Raw genomic sequence first — 21,446 nt, forward strand, 5'->3', positions numbered from 1 at the left:
AATTGTGGTAAAAATGCGTAACAAAATTTATCATCTTAACCATTTTGAAGTGTACTGTTCAGTAGCACAGCAGATCTCCAGATTTTTTCATCTTGCAACACAACCCTCTGTACCCATTAAACATCCCCCCATTTCCCACCATCCCCAGCACCTGGCAACCACCCTTCCGCTTTCTGTTTCTATGAGTATGACTGCTGCGGATTCCTCATCTGAGCGCCGTTAGACAGCACTTGTTTTTTTTTGTCACTGGCTAATTTCGTTTAGCATAATGTCCTCAAGGTTCATTCATGTTGTAGCATGCGACACCACTGCCTACTTTTGTAAGGCTAAATAATTTTATGCTGTATGTATCTGTGACTCCATTGGTGAACATTTGGGTTGCTTCTACCTCTTGGCTGCCGTAAATAAAGCTCTTATGAACGTGAGTATGCAAACATCTCTTTGAGATCCTGCTTTAAATTCTTTTAAGTATATATCCAGAATTAATATTGTTGGATCATATGCTAATTCTATTTTCAATTTTTAAAGGAAGTCCATACTGTTTTCTCTAGCAGCGGCATCATTTTACATTTCCACCAAGAATGCACAAGTTTTCTAATTTCTTCATATCCTCATCAATACTTGCTCTTTTCTTCTTTTAAAATTTGTTTTGTTTCGTTTTTGAAAATGGCTATCTTAATGAGCGTGAGGATTATACTGTTGTAGGGAGCCAGGCAAGTCGACAGATGCAAGTCGTGGGGTGGATCTGGAGCTGGTAGAAGGCAGGAGAGGGCCCCGTGGGGCCTGCAGGGGCGGGGGCGGGCGGGCAATCTCACTGATGATGCGGCTGCCAGGAAAGGCTGCACCATGGAACTAAGGCTGGAAAGGTGAGCGCACATCAGGTCTCTTGCAATAGGCTATCGATTTGCTATGAGGCCTTGGGCAAGTCGGTTCATCCATTTGGGCTTTGTTTCTCCATTTCTGACAAGAAGGTCTGGGCCAGGAAGCAGAGGGAAGAAGGCATGGAACTGTGAAATGGCCTAGCCAGTTTACTTCCCACCCTGTGCCTCAGGTGTAAAGACTTCTGGGTAATGTAGGGGTGTCCTCAATTTAAACCCCTGCATTAGGGCTCTTTCACAGCTGACCTAAAGGGGCCACCTCTTCCTACTCCTTCATGTGTACTCTGCCACCAGACTGGCCTTGCTCCCAGCAGTTGTCACCTGGGTGTGACAGCTGGTGGCTCACATTACATCAGATGCGGGTGTGGGGAGCTATGGGATCCACCCGCTCTCAGGGCTGGCTGCCAGGTGGGGGCAGGGGACACTCGGTCCACGTGACAGAAGGTAACATCTGCGGCTGGAGAGAAGAGCAGGGTTTCGGTCTGAATCACAGGAGGGCGGATGGGCTTGAAGGAAACAGGAAGAAGAGGAAAACCTCTGACTGAGAAAGAAAGTTCTGGTTGCAGTGAGTGCTGCTTACCGTTTCTTACTTGACCACATCGACAGCAGCCCAGGGATGTAGACGCTGATGGATGGCAGTGAAGGTTCTGCAGCTAGTAAGTGGTGGAGTTAGGATTTTAACGCAGATCCACTCACCCAAAGCTCCCTTCCTCCTGCTCATGAAATCCCACTGCCTGCTTGTGGTTTCCAAAGACACAACAGCTGAGACTTCTGTGGACTGCACCATTCCGTCTTGCCCTCTCTGTTCTCCCCCTGGCCGCACCTTTCCTGCCCTATGGGGAGTTGCAGCTTAGTGCGGTTCTGCCCTCAGAGTCACGTGCAGAGTGGCGATGGAGAAAAAGTTACCTGAGCCAGTGGCCCAAGCGTGTGTTTTTCTGCCGGGTTCCAAAGCTGGACCTCTGTCTTTAAGGATGAAGCTGGAAGTTACAACATCACATTCACCGGCATCTTATTGGCTAAAAGTTACTACATAGCCACATTCCCACTGTGAGCACATACCAAGCTGCAAGGGATGCTGGGAAATGCAATTTTGTAATTTAATTTTCTTCGCTATATCCCCAGCTAAAAACTGGTGATTCTGTTCCTATGAAAGAAAAAAGGAAAGCAAGGACAACATTCAAAAATAACATTCAAGAAAATGATGTAATAAAAATATGTAATAGAAGCTTTAGTATTTCCTTCCTGCATGCAGTGGATAGTCTTGCCCAGGCCCCAAAGTGTATCTACCTTCCTTAGAAAGAGTCACCCTACAGGTTGTCTGGTCTTTCCCAGACACAGTTGAATGTCTCCTCTGGAAAGAATTGAATGCTTTGCTTAGAAATATTAGCTCCAGGAACAGGTACCTTATTTGTAGGGCCCAGTGCAAAGGAAAATGTGAGACCCTTGTTTGACAATTATGAGGAATTTCAAGACAGCGGCAGTAGAGCAGCAAACATGGGACTTGTCTGAGCATGGCACCCAGTGCGACTACATCGATCACGTATCCAGGATGAAGCCGACTCTGCTCAGCTCTCACTGGGGGAGTGACAGAAAAGATGTCAGAGTCCCCACTGACTTCCTATAATTGCCACATAAATTATGGCAGTCAACTCTTATAAAACAATACAGAATAAACCAACACCCAGAATGGGACTTCAAGATTCAAGCGTCAGAGTTTGGTGGAGAGGTGGGGGTGGTACACACATGGTTGTTTCAGGAATGTTTCTCACACGTGGAATGTTAGTCATACGTTCCTGGAAGTTAGAGAGAATCCATATTGTGACTTTAGTAAGTGTTCTTTGCATGACTACCCTGGGAGGGCGGGCTAGTACCATGTTCAGGAATCCAGATGGCCTGCTTTCCTCTGGACTCTGCAATCAAAGACTATGTCCATGGGCCCTGAAAATAATTGGCTCATTCAGTCTGCCAGGCCAAACTGTCTGGTTGTGTGCATGGCTATGATGTGCACACTGAGGGATGCGGGGTCAGCTCTAGGAGGTCATCGCAGGGTGGCCAGATTGGGCAGGATGGAAGTTCAGGTGACAGTCTTAGTAAGTATTAGGCCAAGGCTGTAAAAAGCCATTAAGGTGATGAACCAGAATGTCAGGAGATGTGGAGGACCGCAGGGAGCAGAAGAGATACGCTGAAAGGCGAATGGTTCAGAACATAAGAATGAACTACTACAACCTGGACCACAATCCCTTATTGACAATCCCTAAGTCCATACAGCTCTGAAAATGAAATGTCCTCTCTAAGTCTGGCACAGACTCTTGCTGTAGAACCTGACGTGGGGCCATGGATTATCGTCTTTATCCTAGTTAGTGTGAATATTCACATGGTTTATAGAAATATTACTATATTTATGGAATGCTGGCCCAATCTCAAATTTAATTCTCTCTTATAAAATTAGAAAGATTTTGAAAGTCATAACATATTGGGTTCCAAAGATGTTGGACTTGTAATATGCAATATTTGTTGAACACGTGTTATGTGCCAGGCACTATTCTAAGTACTTTACATTTATGAGTTTATTTAAAACTCATGGCACCCCAGGATATAGGTTCCAATATTTGTCCCTTTGACTGGTAAGAAAGTTGGATCCCAGAGAAGTTTTGAAATTTGCCTAGGATCATAGAAAGTCATGAATGTCAGGAGCCTCATTTTAAATCACAGAAGTAAGTCAAACAGCTCAAGAGGCATCTGCAACCAATCTCGTTTAGGGGAAAAACAATTTATTCAAACTATGGCTTGTATGAAATGATCAGCCAAGTCAGTCATAGTGAATCTGGTTGTTGAGTGAGGTAAGAAGAGGCTTAATGAAAAAGAGTTTTCCTTCTGCTATATAGATTTCTAGTGAAACTGTTCCGCAACCATAGAATCTGTACTAACCTTTCAGAAAAACCAAGTGACCTTTGAGTGGTAAGCATTTCCTGATAGAAACCAGATTTCCATATTCAAGGACAAACCAATTTTGATCTACTAAATTGATTTTTTTGGCTTTGATTGTAATAAATATACTATATTTTGAAATCTTCACAATGGCTTTTGTGGAAGCACCATTTGTCTTAGTAAGAATCCTAATTTAATGTTTTTCTCAAAAGTTGCACTGCTGGTTAATAGCTGGTGGGCTGGCTGATATTATCTTACTTTATTGATGCATTATTCAAGGCAGGGTTCCAAATGCTGACAAAAGAAAAATAGATCACAGTTACTGCTGCTTCTTTGTATTCCACACTTGTCTTAGTTAGAGAAATAAATTAGATTAGTTTGACAGGCTCTGTTCTTTATGGAGTTTTGCTGACTGCTACCTCATACCTTTCTATATCTCTGTGTTTCAAAGCTGATTTCTGATGACTTCTTTCTAGAAATGGGTGCAACGTGAGTATCATGAATAATCGATGGCTTTATTTATATAATTGCTATACATGATGATAAAGGTTATACAGGAATATTAATTTCTCTATTAACACTTAAATGTGAATCAAGGATTTTGCTGACTTTAAGTTACCCATTAATAAAATATGGCAAAAAGTTTTCTCATCATATCTTCTCTATGAATTCTTAATAAGTGATTACCTTTGTATACAAAAGTGTCACAGACGAATATACCAATGTGTTCAATTTTTTGGAGCAAAAATCATATTTAGGGTAGCTACTATCACAGCAGCCTGGTGGTGAGTTAGTTACTGAAGTTGTTTATTGCCTATAGAATGGATCTTCGTTTTTCTTTTTGGTTGCTTTGCACCTTTAAACTTCTTTTACCATTTGTAAATCCTTCCCAAGGTAAAAGCCATAAACTTGCTTTCCCAACTTCCCTTGCAGCTAGGATACAAGCATGTGACCTCGGCTGCATCAATCAGATGCATGCATCTGAGATTTTTAAACTGCGAGCTAGTGACACAAATAAGCAGGTGCAGCATAGAACCATTCTGGTGAGGAGGACGGCAAATAAGCCCGTTTTCGGAGAGAGGGCAGCACGAGAGGTTCTGGCAGCACTCTCTGTTTTCCAGTGTGGTAGATGACTGAGCTATCTGTATCTAGAGGCAGGGTCTACCCAGGGGCTTTCCGTGGTGTGAGGTGGGCATCGCTTCTGGCTTGGTAGTCCTCAAGCTTGGTTCTCTGGGCCTCCTTGAAAATCTGAATACAACCTCATATGCTTTAATATACTCCTCTTCCCTTTAATGTAGCCAGAATGAATTTCCGTAGTTGGCAAGTAAGAAATCCAATCAATACAACTGGAATGTGAGGATAATGAAAAAGAAATAAGATTATTTTACATGTATATCCTTCCAACTGTTAAAAGATATCAGTAGAACAAGACTATTTGCTGGGTCATTTTACAGTAGTCATCATTTACTTAAGCTGATTCACTACTGAGATCAGCAATTTAGAAAGAATAATACACACTCAGACAGGTATTCCTAGGGGGAATGGAGGGTAACTTAATACAGGTGCAATGATTAGTTATGAGTTTGGAATTCACCAGTGGCCTTAAGAAAGGGAATTAAAAGATGATCCCTGAAAAGGTCCTGCATAGAGATCTTCTGGAAGATTCCACGTTCTTGGCTCAGGAGGTATTAAGAGCTGGTCAGAACAAAGAATAATACGGTTTTGATAGAGGCTCGCAATTTAATTCTTCTGTCCACTCATTCGACATGTATTTACGAAGCGCCTGCTTTGTGTCATGCACATGTGTAGGACGGAGGAGATGGAGGAGGCGGTGGGTGAGCTGGGCAGGGCTACTCAGAGGTTCATGTGGTGCCCTGGCATTTCAGAGTATTTCCAATACGTGTGAGGAAAGTGTAGTGTGTTTGATAGCTGTTTGTACTTGAAGACACTGAACACTGGGGAGGTTAAGTGATTTAACCACAATCACATAGCCAGTCAACAGTAGAATTGAAAATCGAATTCAATTCTTCTGTTTCCAGAATCCTACATTCTTTCCAGGACACCAGGCCCTTTTACCTGCCAGAGTTCATATCAACCTTGAAGTGGATGTCAAAATATTACTAGTTCTCTTTTCTGGGAAGGAAACCAGAGTCAAGGAAAGATTCAGTTGGTAAATAGAGAGGCAGGTGTCCACTGTCCAGTGCTTGTGGTCTTTCTACTCCCCGGCAATTCTGCTGCCCCGGGCTCCCTCTGCCACTTGTGTCTTGATTGAAAACATGAGCTGAGAGCTGCTCTTGATGGAGGATATGCAGGGAAGAGAAAACACACTAGCGGTGTATTAGACATCTTTGGACGAGGGTCAGGTACCAGGGATTATAGTCAAGTGTGAGAACTAGAGAGCCATTTTCCCCTTAGGGTGCTGACGGGACCACGTTCCCTCCGAAGGCTCTGGGGGAAAGTCCTTCCTCGCTGCTTCTAGCGTCCGGCTCCAGCATTCCTTGGCTGTAGCCATGTCACCCTGATACCTGCCTCTGTCTTCAGGTGGCCTCTCTGTGTATCATCCTTTTATTTTTCTTATTAAGACACTTGTTGGATTTGGGGCCCACTAGGGTAATCTAGAATGATCTCAGTTTGAGATCTCTAACTTAATTAAATCTGCAAAGACTTGGTTTTGTTTTTGTTTGTTTGCTTGTTTTTGCAAATAAGGGCACATTCACAGTTTCCAGAACACAGATACCTGTGTGTGTGTGTGTGGCGGGTGGGGGGGGGGACCATTCAACTCCTGACAGGCCATTGATTTCTGAGGCATTTAGCCAACCAAAATGCCTTCTTTTTATTTTATTCATTTTTCTTTTTTATAAACTTGACTTCTTTGAAGTCGCCTCAGAGCACAAACCCCAGTGAAACGTCGCAGAGCAGAGGCGGCAGGCTGGAGAGGCTGAGAGTACATACCGGCTCTGAGGTCACAGGCCCCGGTTCAAACCCCAGCGTTTTCCAACTCCTCTGTGGCTCAGTTTTGCCATCTGTACGTTGGACACAATAACATCACCCACCTCTAAGGCTGCTGTGGGCTCAAATAGGATACTTGTGAAAGCACCTGGAACCGACCCCAAGTAAAGTACTCCATAAATGTTCATTATTATCGATATTATTAGTGAAAGATAAAAATGTATTACGAATGGGTGGGGGAATGGTGAAAATGATCATCGGATGGCTGGGCGGTGGCTAGAAAGCTTTGGCACCAAAGCTTTGGCACCGTCTGGAGGTAGAGTTCTTTGACGCCTTGGCTTACCTGTGGCCACCTGCCTTAGAATAAGACATGTTGGTGGCCCCTCCTTGCAGAACCTACTCCGAGCTGCTGTGTTTGCTGATCAGAGGTGTGGGCTCTGGCAGCTGAGCCAAGTAAAGGGCGCAGAATTCCAAACAGAGATAGGGAGCTGCCAGGCAGACACACCGATACGGCATTCCCTGGGAGCGCTGCCCCTGGGGCCGGCGCAGCCTGATACCCACTCTTCCCGGCCACTGCGCTCTAGACGCGAGCCTTTCTCTTCTCGAGACTAGTGCTGGACACTACACCTCCCGCCCTGCTGACCTGCTTCGGGTCCAAGAAGCGAGTGAGTGCCCTTGCCTCTGGGCACGGCCAGGGGCCCTCGCTGGTCAAGGTGAGGCTCTTGGCTCTGTTTCTCGTTACTAAGCTCCACCCGCACCACCCTCTGCTGCAGTCTGAGCTCTGGGAAGCCCTGGGGGATGCTCTCCTTCTGCTTGTGCTTGGATGCCCGGGCCATCATGGGGGAGGTCCCAGTTGGAGCACACAGACACCCGGATTCAGCCACAGACTGCCATGCGGCTGTGCGCCAGCCCCCTACCCTCTCCGCGCTGCGGTGCTCGGCGACTGGGAAGTGAGGCTCGCACAGCCCCCGACTCTCATGAAGTGCTTGGAAACGTGTGGCTCCGGGCGACACTGGCGAGGCAGCATAGAGTGGAGGTCTGACGGGCCAGGGCTTGATGGCAGCTTATGACCTTGGCCGGGTTACTTAACCTTCTAGACTCCAATTTCCACATCCGAAAAAGAGATCAAAACGTCAATGGCTGTGGGATGATTAAATGAAAAAAAAAAAAACAAAAAAAAAAAAACAATGTGCTTAGAACCTTTAGCCCAAAGCTTGGCTAATCCTGTACCCTTAATGAACAATAGCTATTATGACTGTCCCAGAGCACTTGGAAAATTGATAATTAAATAGTAACGTGGAGGAATATATTGAATAAATTATACATTGTACAATGGATAACTGTTTGTTGGCTCAGTCCCAGTGTGGTCTACATGGAAAAGCCTACAGTGAGGAGACCTGGCTTTGTCCCCAGCTTGGCAAGTTGGTAGCTGGGTGGCTTTGAGCAAATTGCCTAACCTCTCTGAGCCTCAATTTTCTAGTCTTAAAATAAGAATAGTAGTAGCTTTTTTTTTTTTTTTTTCATTTGCCAGGAGCTCTTCTAAGTGCTTCACTTATACAAACTCGCTAATGAAGTAGGTATTATTTGATACCTACTTTACAGATGAAGAAAAGGAGGCATAGACAGCTCGTGCAGTTTGCTCCAGCTCACACAGATTATAAGTAGCAGAGGCCTAACTTAGGCCTGAGCCCGTGTCTTACCCGGTGTTCTATGGAAACACCATGAGTCTGTGTTTTCTCACAGGCTTCTATTAGGGTCCCCTGTGTGGCTATGTGCTTGGGAGAGGGTAAAATATCTTACAGATAGGACATGGAGTCACTGTGCATCTCCTTGGGTCTTGGCTTCATCCTCCTCTGTTTTATGTGTGGCATTTGTCACTGTGTAAATTGGCCTTTTTAAGCAGGTCTAGGTATAGACACATCGTATTAAAATGTTAGTTTGATATATAGACTTCCCCAGTTCTGATTTTGCTGCTATAGTTGTTTGGGGATCAGCGGGGGCTTTCTCATTGCTTGTGTAGAATAATCTTTACGGAGAGTCTCCTGAGTTTGAGGCCCAGGACTAGACATGACTTTAGACTGCTTCTCTTTGGTGTTTCTCAGTTGAGTCTGGAAAGGACAGGATCGGGACACCTCTGCATGTTTGGGACACCACACATTTGGACCCTGAGCTGAGGTGGAAACTCCAAGGACAGTTGGAGGTCAACAGGACCAAGAGAGCATGCTCTTGCTATCCGAGAGGCTCCCACTCAAGCTTTTGCAAAAGTAGTTTCAAAGGAAACTGAGCAGAGGCCTCAAGAAAGTTTTAGTTGAGTGAGGGGTTTGATGGATTCTGTTGTTTCCGAGACCCTGTAAGTCTCACACAAAAGATTCCCTTGAGACAAGCTGTTCTGTCATGCCTCTCCAGAATGCCTTCAGAGTAATATTTGATTGCATAGCTTGATAGATGAGCCTTCGGCCTCATTTCCTTCTACGCAGGACATCAGTGAATTTCTGATGGCAATTTATTTTTCTTTGTGATCATGTCTGGGGTATGGATGACTGGAAGCTTTTTGTGATTGCATTGAATTGCCTCATTATATTTCAAGTTTTGGCTGATTAGGGAGCTTCATTCGACTGCACTAACTGAAGTTTTTAATCTTGGGATTAATCATCTTGAGTAAAGTAGATTTTCGCTCCTCTTGGTTACAGAACTCATTAAGGAACTCAAACACGGAGAGGAGAGAAAATCCTTTGCAGGTTATATGGAAATATCAGAGTCTTCTTCCCTGTTCACTACAACACTTCTCCTTTTAACAGATATAGATTTTTGTTCATTTTTTTCCTTTTTAAGTTCACAGAGAAAAGTAATAAGGCTATCATACTAACTCCTTGGAGCATTTTATGTAATGTGCAGGAGTTCTGAAGGAAAGCTCTGTTGGAGAGAATTCATTCTGAGTGAGTGGGATTCAGGATGTATTTGTCACCAGAGTGAGCATGGCCTGTGTTTGGAGAGACGTGTTGTGGGAGTCCATGCTTACTGAGGTCTTAGCATTCCTGGAGTAAACACAGAATAAACGAACATCCAGAAATCACAGCAGTTTCAATAAACAGGTATATGACCTGTATCTGATTCCTACTTTTCTTCTGGGTCTCAGTTTCTCTATCTGTTGAATGAGTAGGTTGATTTCGATTAGTGGTTTTTAAACTTAAAAAGTTCATTCATTCATTACTCGAAGTCTCAATATATAAAATAGATAAAAATGGATCCTCTTGGGTCGAAGGGGTTGAGGGAGGAGTGGGAAGGCAGACTGGGACACCTTGTCACCTATGTGGTCTTCCCTTACTTCCTCCCACCCCCGAACCTTCGGGCAGACACCTGGGCTTGAGGTCATCGATCATCCCTCCTGTCAAGTATCTAGAATACTTTTTCCAACCTTTACTTTTGCTCAAACTCTTTTCTCTAGTCATGCTGCCCAAAGATAGATATGGAAATGATTTAATATTTATCATTTCATCTCTTCTTAACCAAAATTTCATAGTTCTATTATGATTCACTCATGGCTATTTCATCTTAGAGGAACTAACATTTATTCTCATTTCCCCTTTTTGTGTGTCTCAGGAGTATTTGTGGTCATCGATCTACTGGATTGTAAGGTAATGAGCTCCTCACCACTGGAGGCCAAAGAGAAAAGGCTGGCTTATCAGTTGACAGTTTTATTTAGTTTATTAAACAAATACCTCTCGAATACTGAGTATGTACAAAGCACTAAAGTATATATCACACCTTACCTAAGGGAGGAGAGACAGACTCATAAGCAATGTGTGCAATGACCTGCTTCGCTAGCTTTCATTACAAAGAAGTCACATCGTCTTTTACCATTCAGAGTAATTGCTTAAGCACATTAGAAAAATGCTCAGCTTGTTTTTTTTGTCAAGGTATGCCTTCCTACTTTTAAGTTTCTCTGGAAGTATAAAGAGCAATTTTGCTTTTTAAATATTAGGCAAAGAGACAAGGTCAGTCTATTCATAGTCACAGATTTTGTTCCTATCATTCAAAATTATGTTTCTATTGAAAAAGAGTCCTTCCTTGGTAAAGAATGGTCCCAGGGCTTCCTTAGGCTATAACACCCTGGTTTGCACCTGGATGCTCAGCCACTTCAGTACCAAGGCCATTGACTTGGGAGGGGCTTCCAGCCTCAGCCATACCCTTGATTGGCGGTAGCCTTCCCCATGGCCATCTAGGCTGGGTATTGGGCACTAGTTACCAATCTAGACTCATTTGTCCTCATGGTGAATTTCCCTCCCCACCTCCCACCATTTTGAACATCAACTAGAGACAAACATAATCCATCAGAATATTTCTAACAAAATTGAACTTCCAGAGCATCTCTATTCCTTTCCTCCAGGTAATTCCCAGGCCCTCATGCAGATTGGCTCATTCCTCCCAAGCAGCCTCTGAAATCTGAGTAACCAAGGGCATGTAGAGGCAGTACCTGTGAGATAGGGAGATCTCATCTTCTAGCTGCAGAACCAAGAGGTACTGGTGAAGTCATGCATCCTTGAAGAGGGTCTCCTGCAGGGGGCCTTGCTGGGCGCATTTAGTCAGAGGAGCAACTAGCAGCTTATAACTGGTAGCTTAGTAATATTCACCTGGCTAAGTACCCAGCCACAACTATTAGGGAGTGGTCCAAGGTGTGACTGTTGGGTGGGAGTGGTGGGATCATGGAGAGACATCAGGTCCCTAGGCAGGGAGAGAATGAAGTACCCCTGCTGAACCCTCCAATGTCTTCCTGTTGCTTTGGGGATAAAATCTAAGTCACTTCCCCATGGCTTGAGTTCCTGTGTCATCTGCCTCCTGTCCACCTCTCTGGCCTCATTTTGGGCTGCTATAACAAAATTACCGTAGACAGGGTGGCTTAAACAGTAAACACTTATTTCTCACAGTTCTGAAAACTGGGAAGTCCAAGGTGCCTGCAGATTTAGTGTCTGATGAAACCATTGGCTAATGAGTGTCTGATGACAGCATAGTAGGTTTGAAACCTACTATGTGTCAGATTCAATGAATGTGACAATTCACCGAATGATCAAAACCTTGGGAGGAGACGTTATTATTCCTCTTTTAAGATCAAACTAGAGTGTCATCTCCTCTGGATGCCTTCCTTGACTCTTCTCAGCCCACATCGGTCATTCTTCCCTCCAAGAGCACTGCTCACCTGTGTTTATAACAGTGCACCCACTCTGTGAGTGTCTCTCAGGCGAAGGACCCTGTTGGATTTGTTTTGGTATACCAGGCCTAGCACAGTGCTGGGGACACAGATAAGCTCCAAATATGTATATTCTTGAATCATCGCCTCAGGGAATGGTGGTAGAGAAGCAAGCAACCAATAAAAGCCATTTAGACATGATAAAAAAAAAAAAAAAAGGAAAAGTAGGATGCATTAGAAAAGGAAATGATTTTAAGAAATGGATTGAGACCAAAGCTGGGTGACAGCCAGAGCTGATGCACCATTTAACAGAGTACAAATGGTTCATCGGGCCCCAGAGAGAATAATTTCCTCTTTCCCCACAGCTCCAAGGTAAGGATTAGGGCACGGCTTAGCAACTGACATTTTATTCCCTTCTCTTATTATGCTCTCAGTCTTGAAATTGCCTTAACTCCTTTCTTTCTGCTATGATACATTTTTGAAGAGAGCCAAAAAAAAAAAAAAAAAAAAAAAAAACTTCCATCGAATTCTTGTAGAGTTTTCTGAATATATGCTCTATCTGTCCATCTATCTACCCATGTGTCTGTCAGTAGTCATTGAGCCCTGCTGTGTGTCAGGCATTATGCTAGATACTGAAGGTATAGAATTAAATAGGCATTGTTACTGCCTTCAAAGGTTCAGCTTCTAATAAAGAAGAATGACCTTTTTAAAGAAACTATGATGATCTATGTGATAAATACTATAATAGAGATAAGAACAAAGAGCTAGTGGAAGCCAGAAAAATGAATGACTTGGTCCTCTTTGTAAAACTGGAGAACCTAGTTTTGCAAGGAAGTAGCTGAAGTGAGCCTAGAAGATTTGGGTGTTGACAGGTAGAGATGGGAGAAGTCACCTTCAGTAGAGCTCTTGGAGTGAGAAATGGTTCATGGGCAAAAGGGTGTGATGAATCCAGGAGAAGCTGTCCCTTGGTCTGGAGTACAGAGTCTGGGGGGTCAGGTGATGGACTGGTGGGCTCAGACTATATTGTGGAGAACCCCAAGGGCTGTTCATAGAATGCTGATCTTGTTTCTTTATTAACATCTGTGAGATGCAGCACTTCAGTTTTTTCAAACAGAATGTGGCGTCTTTTATCTCATTCAATCTTCATGATAGCTCTTTAAGGTAGGTATCACTTACCGTTGTATAGTTGAGGGCACCGAGGTGCAGAAAGGTTAAGGATTTACTCAAGGTTACATAATTAGAGGGTGGCCCAGCCGATACTCAAAGCCATGACTTTGGATCTCAATGCCTATGCTTTTAAATAATTTTACATTTTGTTAAATCATGACATATACACAGAAAACACGCACAAATCATAAATGTATTACTTAAAAATTTTCACCAGGTAAATATAATAAATAGTAATATCTAAATCAAGCTGGAAAAATTTGACATCTTCCCAATATTACATTTTCTGATTCATGAGTGTTTATCACTTTATACAAATATTTTATAATTTCCAGTGTAGAGATCTTGCTCATATTTCTTAGATTGATTCCTAAGTTTTCGACTTTTTGAATGCTACTATAATACCTCCTATGTATAATTTCAGTTTATAATTCTTTATTTTTGGCATAGAGAAGTACAATCGACTTTTGTATATTGACCTTATTTCTAGTTGCCCTGCTCAATTCCCTTATTAATTCAAATAGTCGAACTTTATTGGACTGGTACAGTGTTGGAGAGAAGAGGTGATCGTGAACATCTTTGTCTCCTTTTTTTTTTGACCTTTGGGGGAAGTCTTTCAATATTTACTGTTGCTATAATATTAACGCTAGGGTTTTAGTAGATATTCTTTATTGTATTATGGAAATTCTCAGCTCTTCTGGTTTGCAAAGATGGCAGACTGGAGAATGATCTGCAGGAAGGGGAGAGGATAGAAAAACCTGTTAGGAACTGAACTCGATCTGGAGCAGTGTGGATACAGACCTGGAATGCATCAAAGTCATGTCCTGGGTTCTCCTTCCTCAATGGTACTTACTTGATCACCGCTCACTTCATAAAAGTTGTCAGGGTTCTCTTTCTCTCAGTGTCCCCAAAAAGTGTTCTTTAAGATGTTTGGGATAAAGCTGTGGCCAGATTCATTTGGAAAAATCTGAATACTATATTACTTTCTGAGGGAGTCACAATCAACACCAGTGTATTAAAGGCTCTGAGAATACTATAGCGAAGGTAGTTACTTAATTTAATTTAATACAGGAGCTGTCTTCAGTGTCTATGACACCAAAAAAACAGGGTTTAGAAGGAATCTCATAGCCCTTCTCTTTATCCATTATAGAGTTTAATGATTCTTACCTGTAACGTAATCTGTTGTGTCAGTGTATTGGTGTCTCTGAGGCTGTAAACAAACATTTCTCTTTCTCCCTTATGTTCAGAACTCATTGAGAAATAGACCTAGGCATGAAATAGAGATCAAGACGGCACTTTTTTTTTTTTTTTTTTTTTTTTTTTTACTGGCAAAGCTACATTGGAGGAAGCTGTATGGATTGGAGTCCAGACTGGTTTTTAAACACTTCTCTGTGAATCAGATGGACCCACCTACCCAGCTGCAGGGAGTAGCAGCCCTGCCTCAGTAACTTACTTCCACTTGGCAGTAGGAGCAGGAAGTAGAAAGGAATGTTGTGTGGGAAAGCAGAGCCAAGGAAGAAAAGACCACGTGGGAATAGAAACCTTGGACCTTAACCCTTCTCAAGAAGAATGTCAAATAATGGATGCCATACTCATTCTGCCAAGAGATAGCCCGTGAATAGATGAGAAGAAGTTTTGAGGAGTAAAGAAAAGCAGAAAGCCTGAGAAGGGCGAGAGTTTGAAAACTCATTTGTTCTGGGACATAGGGAGAGAGAGCAGCTTGTTCCGATTGTTGGGAAGCTGCCCGTTGTCTATTTTTGGCTTAGGGGTTGATTCATTTGTCTTTAGGAGAACAAAGATCAGGGCTCTGATTAGCCTGGATATAAAGATGATGGAATAGGAAAAATGAACACTTTCTTAAGGGCCCAGGTGAGAGAAGGTTTGGGGTTGGAGAGGACTCAGCAGCCTTAATGGTCCTGAGTCACTGGCACCACCTGCCAATGTTTGTTCCTCTATTTTCCTTGCGCTCTAACCAACCCAGTCATGAACAGGTCTTAATTATAGAGGAGGAGAAGCAGGAGAGGAGGAAGGCCAATGGCCAGAGGTTGGAAAAGGCTTTCTCAACCCTCGGAAGATGGCATCAGTAGTAGGCACTGTCAGTGTGTTGCGCGGTGGCTGAGATGCATGAGAGGAAAACATCTTGCCCTTGAACTTTTGCCCTTGAACTTTTGGCAAAGATCTCAGAAGGGTCGTGAGGCCAGATGTGGTTCTACGTGATGTGGCTCCAAATTATTCCTGAGTCGTGCTTGATTCAGAGAAACCAGAGAAGGAGAAATTCTTTAGCATCCTTGGAGATGCATTTCCTAGACTCGGGTGACTCTCAGGTGAAATAGCAAGGTTCTCGTGCCATTCTGTTGGCTGGTGACAATTGAATCTCATTACAATGGCCATCGGGGCTAGAACATACAAAATGAGGACCCAATAGAGAAACATCCGCTTATTCCAGGGAGGGAGGAGACTCCAAATTGCAGTGGGCAAGAAGGAACTAGCTCCCGTGAGACTAGGAGCCAATACCCTGTCCATTCAGGCCAGTGCCTGGGATGCTTTGGACTCAGTTCTGCCAATATTGGGCTGATCCTATGCAGAAGTAGAAAAGCTAACTAATGTGGGCTCTCTGCTGGAATGGGGATTGAATAGAAGTTGGGGTTGGATGATAAAGTTCATTCAGCCTACCCAAATATATCCACCAAGTTCTGAATGTCCTGTTTCATTGTTCCTTTTGGTTAAAAAATCATCTTTTGAACTTTCTTTAAAAAATATAAACCTCTTTGAGAGGACAGCTCAACAGTGCTGATGACTTAACTATAGGGTTGTTGCAACCCTGCTGCGCATTAGAATCCCCCATTGGGGACCTTAAGAACTGCTGAGCCTCAGCCCCACTGCTCATCAATGAAATCAGACTCTCTGAGATGGGATCTGGTCACAGTGTGGGGGCAGGTTTAGAAAGTGCCCCCAGATGAGTCCAATGTGCAGCTAAGGTCGAGCATCATTGCCCTAATGAAATAGGATTTTGAATAGGCAAGTCGGATAGAAAGATCATGGGGAGAGAGGAAGAAAAGTTTCAGTCTTGTTGAGGCAGGATGTCACATGGATTTGTATTTTAATAATCTTCCGTCAAAACCCACATACTAGCTGTTTCTATGTTTGGCGGTTTGCCTTCAATGAATATAACCCATTCTTAGAAGTAAGGTGTAGTTACACAGATGGGTTCTTCCCAAGGAGGTATTTCAAAGAATGCAACTGGGAATTTATTGAAGGTTCCTTAGATAACCTCGGGATGCTGGTAAAGTTTGATATTGTTTCATTTTTAAAATAGACCTGATTGCATGCACATTTATTTTTTGGATAAAGGAATTTTATTAAATATGTTGTTAAACATATTTATGTTTTTAAGTCTACAAGCATTTTCACATAAAAAAATTCACAAATCAGCCAATTTTTTTTAATGTACTGGGCGTTTGGACTCTGGGTTTGGAGGCCGAGGTGCACAGGTTACCTTTGTCCCTTGTGCTCGCAGGTGGCGGGGTCAGGACCGGTCATGTCCATTGACACAGCTAACTTAGCATTTGGCCGCTTGGCCTCCACTTCTTCTATTCTGCACGGAAGGTAGGAAAGGTGATTCCAGAAGGTGAATCCGGTGACACAAATGGAAGCCACGTGGAGACCCTGGTTGTGAGCCCTTTCCTTATCCTGGCTCCGCCGAGCCATGGACGGGACATGAAATTAGCTCTTTGCAGGGCTCTTAGCAGTGCAGCGTGAGAGCTCAGGGAGGGCAGCCGTTCACGTCACCGCCACTTTCTGCAGAAGAGGTGCCTGGAGCCCAGAGCGGTGCCGTGGCCAGCCCCCTGACAGGGTAGAGAGTACGGAGATGAGACCCACACTCCCGCTGTCCAGCTGCTCTTCCCGGGCGCCGGGCTGCCTGTGTCCCCAGCGGCGCGGGCCCTGGGGTTCAGCGCGGGGCGACGCCACGCAGAACAGATGCACCGAAGCGAACCTGACTCGCGCTCTGCTCACCGCTCCTCCTGTTCGCGAGCAGATACCGAGTCGTGGCAGCTTTCACCCCGAGGAGACCAGCGTGGTATCGGGGTTTCTGTATGTCTCTCGATTTCTCTTGGGGTGGCCCTGGGAGGAGATCCAATAGATTCTAAGCCACACAGCCCACCCACTCTGTGAAGTGGGCGCGTCCCGTGCGGGAAGTTTGGGCAAACTAGAGAGGGGTGCGTGTGGCAACCTGGAGACATACCAGGTAAGATTTACTGGCTGATCCCAAGACATTGGCTGGAAACCCCGACAAGGACTCGTTTGTGAAAGTGAATAATGACAACATCTGCCCGGCGGTATGCTGTGGGAATCCTGGGAGAGAATGTACATAAAACGGTGTTCCCGGCACGTGGTTAAAATTTTTTAAGCCCACTCAGGGAAATACGACAGCACATTTCCTTGTCCTGAACGTGGTGATAGCTCACAGCATGTTCTGCGCTTTACAAACATCGTTTCCTATTTTGATGTCACCCTGTGAACTGGCTAAGAAATGTCCTTGTGTCGCATGTGAACGAAACAGGCTCCTCTGGGTTAAACATTCAGCCCCAGATTCTAGTGCTCACAAGTTCATCAGAGCTGGCTCCTGAGCCGGGCCTTGTGCCTCCAGTTTCCTCTCTGCTGCCCAGTCTGCCAGTCACACGGTCATTCTGGCTGTCGAGCTGTCTCCTCTCTTCCGCAGATGTCATGGGGCTGAGGAGGAGAAATTAACTTTCATCAAGATGGCCTTTCATGCTGGGCGTCAGGCTGGGAGTGCCCTTGATGACTGACTCAGGGTTTCGGGCAAACACCCTTGTGTGTTTGTGAGACAAACATCAACCCACCCACGAGAGCCGAGCTGGTCGTCAATCCTCTGGGCAAGGGTTTTTCTGGCTTCCTCGGCAGGGTCTGAGCTGTGCCTGTGCCAGGCCGCCTCAGCACTGGTTCTCCTCTAAAGCAATCAAAAACCTCCAGAAGGGACGTCAGACATCAGTATCTCTTAAGCTCCCTTAGTTGCCTGTAGGGAAACAGCAGAGCCGGGAGCTCTTGGTTTCAGAGGGGCAGAGCTGCCTGTCTCTAAGAGCTGGGATTTGTATTCCTCCCCTCCTGCCATGGCAGGCCGCCTCTTCGGGCATGCCCCGAAGCCTCAGTCACCAGCTGCCCAGGGGAAGATTCAGAATGATGAGGCCACCGGTGATGAAGCTGTTCCCAAAGGAACCTTATGTCTCCCTCTGATAGATAACGGTCATTTATTAGCAGCAACTTCCTATTTGCAGATGAAAGCAACTCGGCCTTTTCACGCAGTCCGCAGAGTGCATGGGCCAGGTTCCCAGGATTGTCGGATTCTGGCTCTGTGAGATGAGCAGAGCAGGGAGCCCCCGGGCCCTGCGAGGGCAGCGCAGGGTTTGGACGGCTCTGGCCTTGGGCCCTCTGCTCGGCCACTCTCCTCTGAACACAGGAGAGCAAGAAGCATCACTGGAAGTTTCCTTTAAGAAATCCTAAAGGGACTCTGCCTTGCACATGTTCTCCCGAGATTCCTGGGAGACTCGATGCTCTTTCCGCAGGTCAATGAAAGAGGAAAAAATGCCACCTCTGAGAAGGGCGCTTTTTTTTTTTTTTTTTTTTAAAGCGTTTTCTATGTACCAGGCACTGTCCTGGGTACAATGCTTACTCTACCTCATGTTATTCTCACAACAATCCTGTAAAGTAGGTACTTTATTATTATTGCCTTTATTGTACTCATGGAGAAACTGAGGCTTGGCGAGGTCCTGTGACTTGCCCAATCCCTCCATGTCTGGGAGGTTCAAGAGCCCATTTTTCCCACTCTGCGGTGTCTCATGGTCTCAAAGGGTCTCTCAGTTCCCTCCTTTCTGATGTTTGTCCTCTTTGCAACATCCTTTGTCAGTGGTCCTCAGGCCTCTGCTTGTGTATCTCTAGGAACGGGGAACTCACCCCTGCCCAGTGCAGTCTTTTCCACTGTTCAGACAGCACAGTGTAGAGAGATCCTTAATTGCTCATCATAAAGAGAATAAATAAACAAATCAGTAAATAAATGAGTGCGTAGACATGTGCCCCCCTACCCATCGGTCCTCATCCAGTCCCTTAGAATAATAAGAATAACTAATCTATACTGAGTAACCAATATGTTTCACATACCATGCTAAATGCTTTACGTTTGTTTCATTTTACACACGAGGATCTGAAGCGTAGAGAGGTTAAGTGACCCGTTCGAGGTTGCAAAGACAGGGCTGGGGTTAGAATGCAGGCAGATGGACTGCGGAGTCCCTGAACTTAGCCACTGCGCTCCGCCCCCGCCTGAGTCCTAAGTGCGTAAGCAAAATGGAGCACGGGGTGGTCCCACCGCTGTCCTCACATTGCTCCAGGGTTGCAGACTTCACGGGGAGGGTTCGAGCCTTCGCTGCTCTCTCCTCTCCCCTCTTCTAGTCCTTCCTCTTCCTCCTCCCCCTTCCTGCAAGGGCTACCCCGGAAGCCTTCCTGACTCAACGTCAAGACTTCCCTCTGAACTGTGACCTTTTATTCTCTCACACAGAGCCAGCTGCTCTCTATCGCTCAGCTCCAGAAAGGGGTGCCCTCGGGAGGCTGGCAGAGTGTTGGGGATGCTCCCGTTGTCTGTTAGAGACAGTAGACGAGGGGCTCTCCCTGGGATAAGAAGGAGACCCCCAAATGGCTTCTCGCTCACAGCTAATGATAACAATAATAAGAGTAGCTGACATTCTGGTTACATACCGTATGTCAGCTTAGCTGTGCACTTGTGGTATGACCTCTTTAAGCTCCAGGTCCTCTTGACCTTAGAAATGGTCAGAGAGCCTGACTCTGGGGAGAGTGTTCCCATTGCTCAGGGGATTGGGCAGGCTCAAGGCCACCCAGTGGCCACGGCCTCGGCTCTGAAATCAAAGAGACCTGGGTTCCAGTGGCAGCTCTGACGCTTAGGAGCTGTGTGACTTTAGAAACAGTACTTACCCTCTCTGGGCCTTGGCTCCTCATCTCTAAGATGGGTAGGAGAGGGTTGCTGGATTGACATCGCAATTACCCAATGTCATTTGTTTTGTGCGACTGGCCCAGGGGAGTGGGGAGAATTGGAGAAATGCCAGCCAGTGCTGTCAGTAGTAGGATTATGCCTCATTTAAGTGTGATCATAGGCGGACCTCATGATTTCTTTCTTTCTTTTTTTCATCACTTCTCTTCAGGTGGGATTTTCATGGTTTCTGCATAAGCAGAGCTGTCCGGATTCCTCGTTGGGTCATTCCTTGTTTTCTGATCCCCATCCTGGGTGGTTTAGGAGGCCGGTTTCTCTTCCAGGAGAGCTCAGTGTGCTTTTCTCCTAACATATCTGAAGGACTCAAAGTTACTATTACCGCGTTATTGAGATTTTCTCTTTATTTTCAGAAAAGGGATGTTTGGGCTGAAGCTGAAGAAGAGGAAGAAGAAAGCAGAGAAAGGGTTAATCCTAGCCAACAAGGCTGCCGAAGGTGAGGCTTCTGGGGGGATGGGGATCTGACTGCCAACAGAGGGGACCCCGAATTGGCTGAGAACAGGGTTCACCCTCCATAGCAGTGAAACGGGAAACGTGCTGCCGGCTGGGTCTTCAGATCCTGCCGGTCATAGGCGTGGGGCTACGGCAACTTGCCTCAGGCTGGTCATCCCGTCATTGGAGCAAAGATAGGTGAGTGGACACCCACTGGGCTGTGGAAGGGGGCCCAAAAAGAGGCAGAGACCAGGTTCAAGTTTCTGCTTCTGTTCTCATTTGCTCTGTGGCCCAGGATAAGTGGCTCGGAGGCTGAGACTCAATTTTTTCCTGGGCTGACCTCACGTAGCCATGGGGAGGATCAAGTGAGACTTTGAAAATCAGAGTGAGATTAGCAGCTGCTATGGGGGAGGCTTTGTATATATTGTTTCATTTAACCTCTGCCCTACACCATCTTACCAGTAGGTATTGTTGTCCTAGTTTTACAAATGAGGTTACAGAGATGCAGAGAGAGTGAGCTGTGAGGAAGACCAGCTGCAGAAATCTGCAGAGCCCAGTGAAAAACAAAAATGCGAAGCCATTGTTAAGAAATTGTTAAGACTTTCTAGATAGTGACAGCACAGCATTAAGCCAAGTGCAGCAAGGCCCTTCTTAGCACAGGACCCTGCGTGGCTGCCCAGACCCATGAAGCCTGCCTTCTAAAACAGGCACGGAGACCGGAAGCGGTCAGGTTGGGAGGTAAATCCATCCTGTCTGACTTTCTGCCCTTAGAATGGGCTACTTCCTTCTCTAAAAGAGCAAAGCCTGAGTTACCGTGTGAACCGTGCCTGCGGGG

The 21,446-nt window shown here is 45.2% G+C and overlaps 1 protein-coding gene across 1 annotated transcript in view; it reads left to right on the forward strand.

The window, feature by feature from the left end:
- Positions 1 to 7,339: 7,339 nt before the first annotated feature.
- FER1L6 (fer-1 like family member 6) overlaps positions 7,340 to 21,446 on the forward strand; it is a 108,199-nt gene continuing 94,092 nt past the window's right edge. The window contains exons 1-2 of the mRNA XM_016166440.2: positions 7,340 to 7,468; positions 20,533 to 20,615. Of these exons, the coding sequence (XP_016021926.2) occupies positions 20,540 to 20,615 (76 nt within the window). The 5' untranslated portion in view covers positions 7,340 to 7,468; positions 20,533 to 20,539. The remainder of the gene's footprint in view (positions 7,469 to 20,532; positions 20,616 to 21,446) is intronic.

The sequence above is a fragment of the Rousettus aegyptiacus genome, unplaced genomic scaffold, assembly GCF_014176215.1.
Source record: "Rousettus aegyptiacus isolate mRouAeg1 unplaced genomic scaffold, mRouAeg1.p scaffold_m13_p_15, whole genome shotgun sequence".
NCBI lineage: Eukaryota > Metazoa > Chordata > Mammalia > Chiroptera > Pteropodidae > Rousettus > Rousettus aegyptiacus.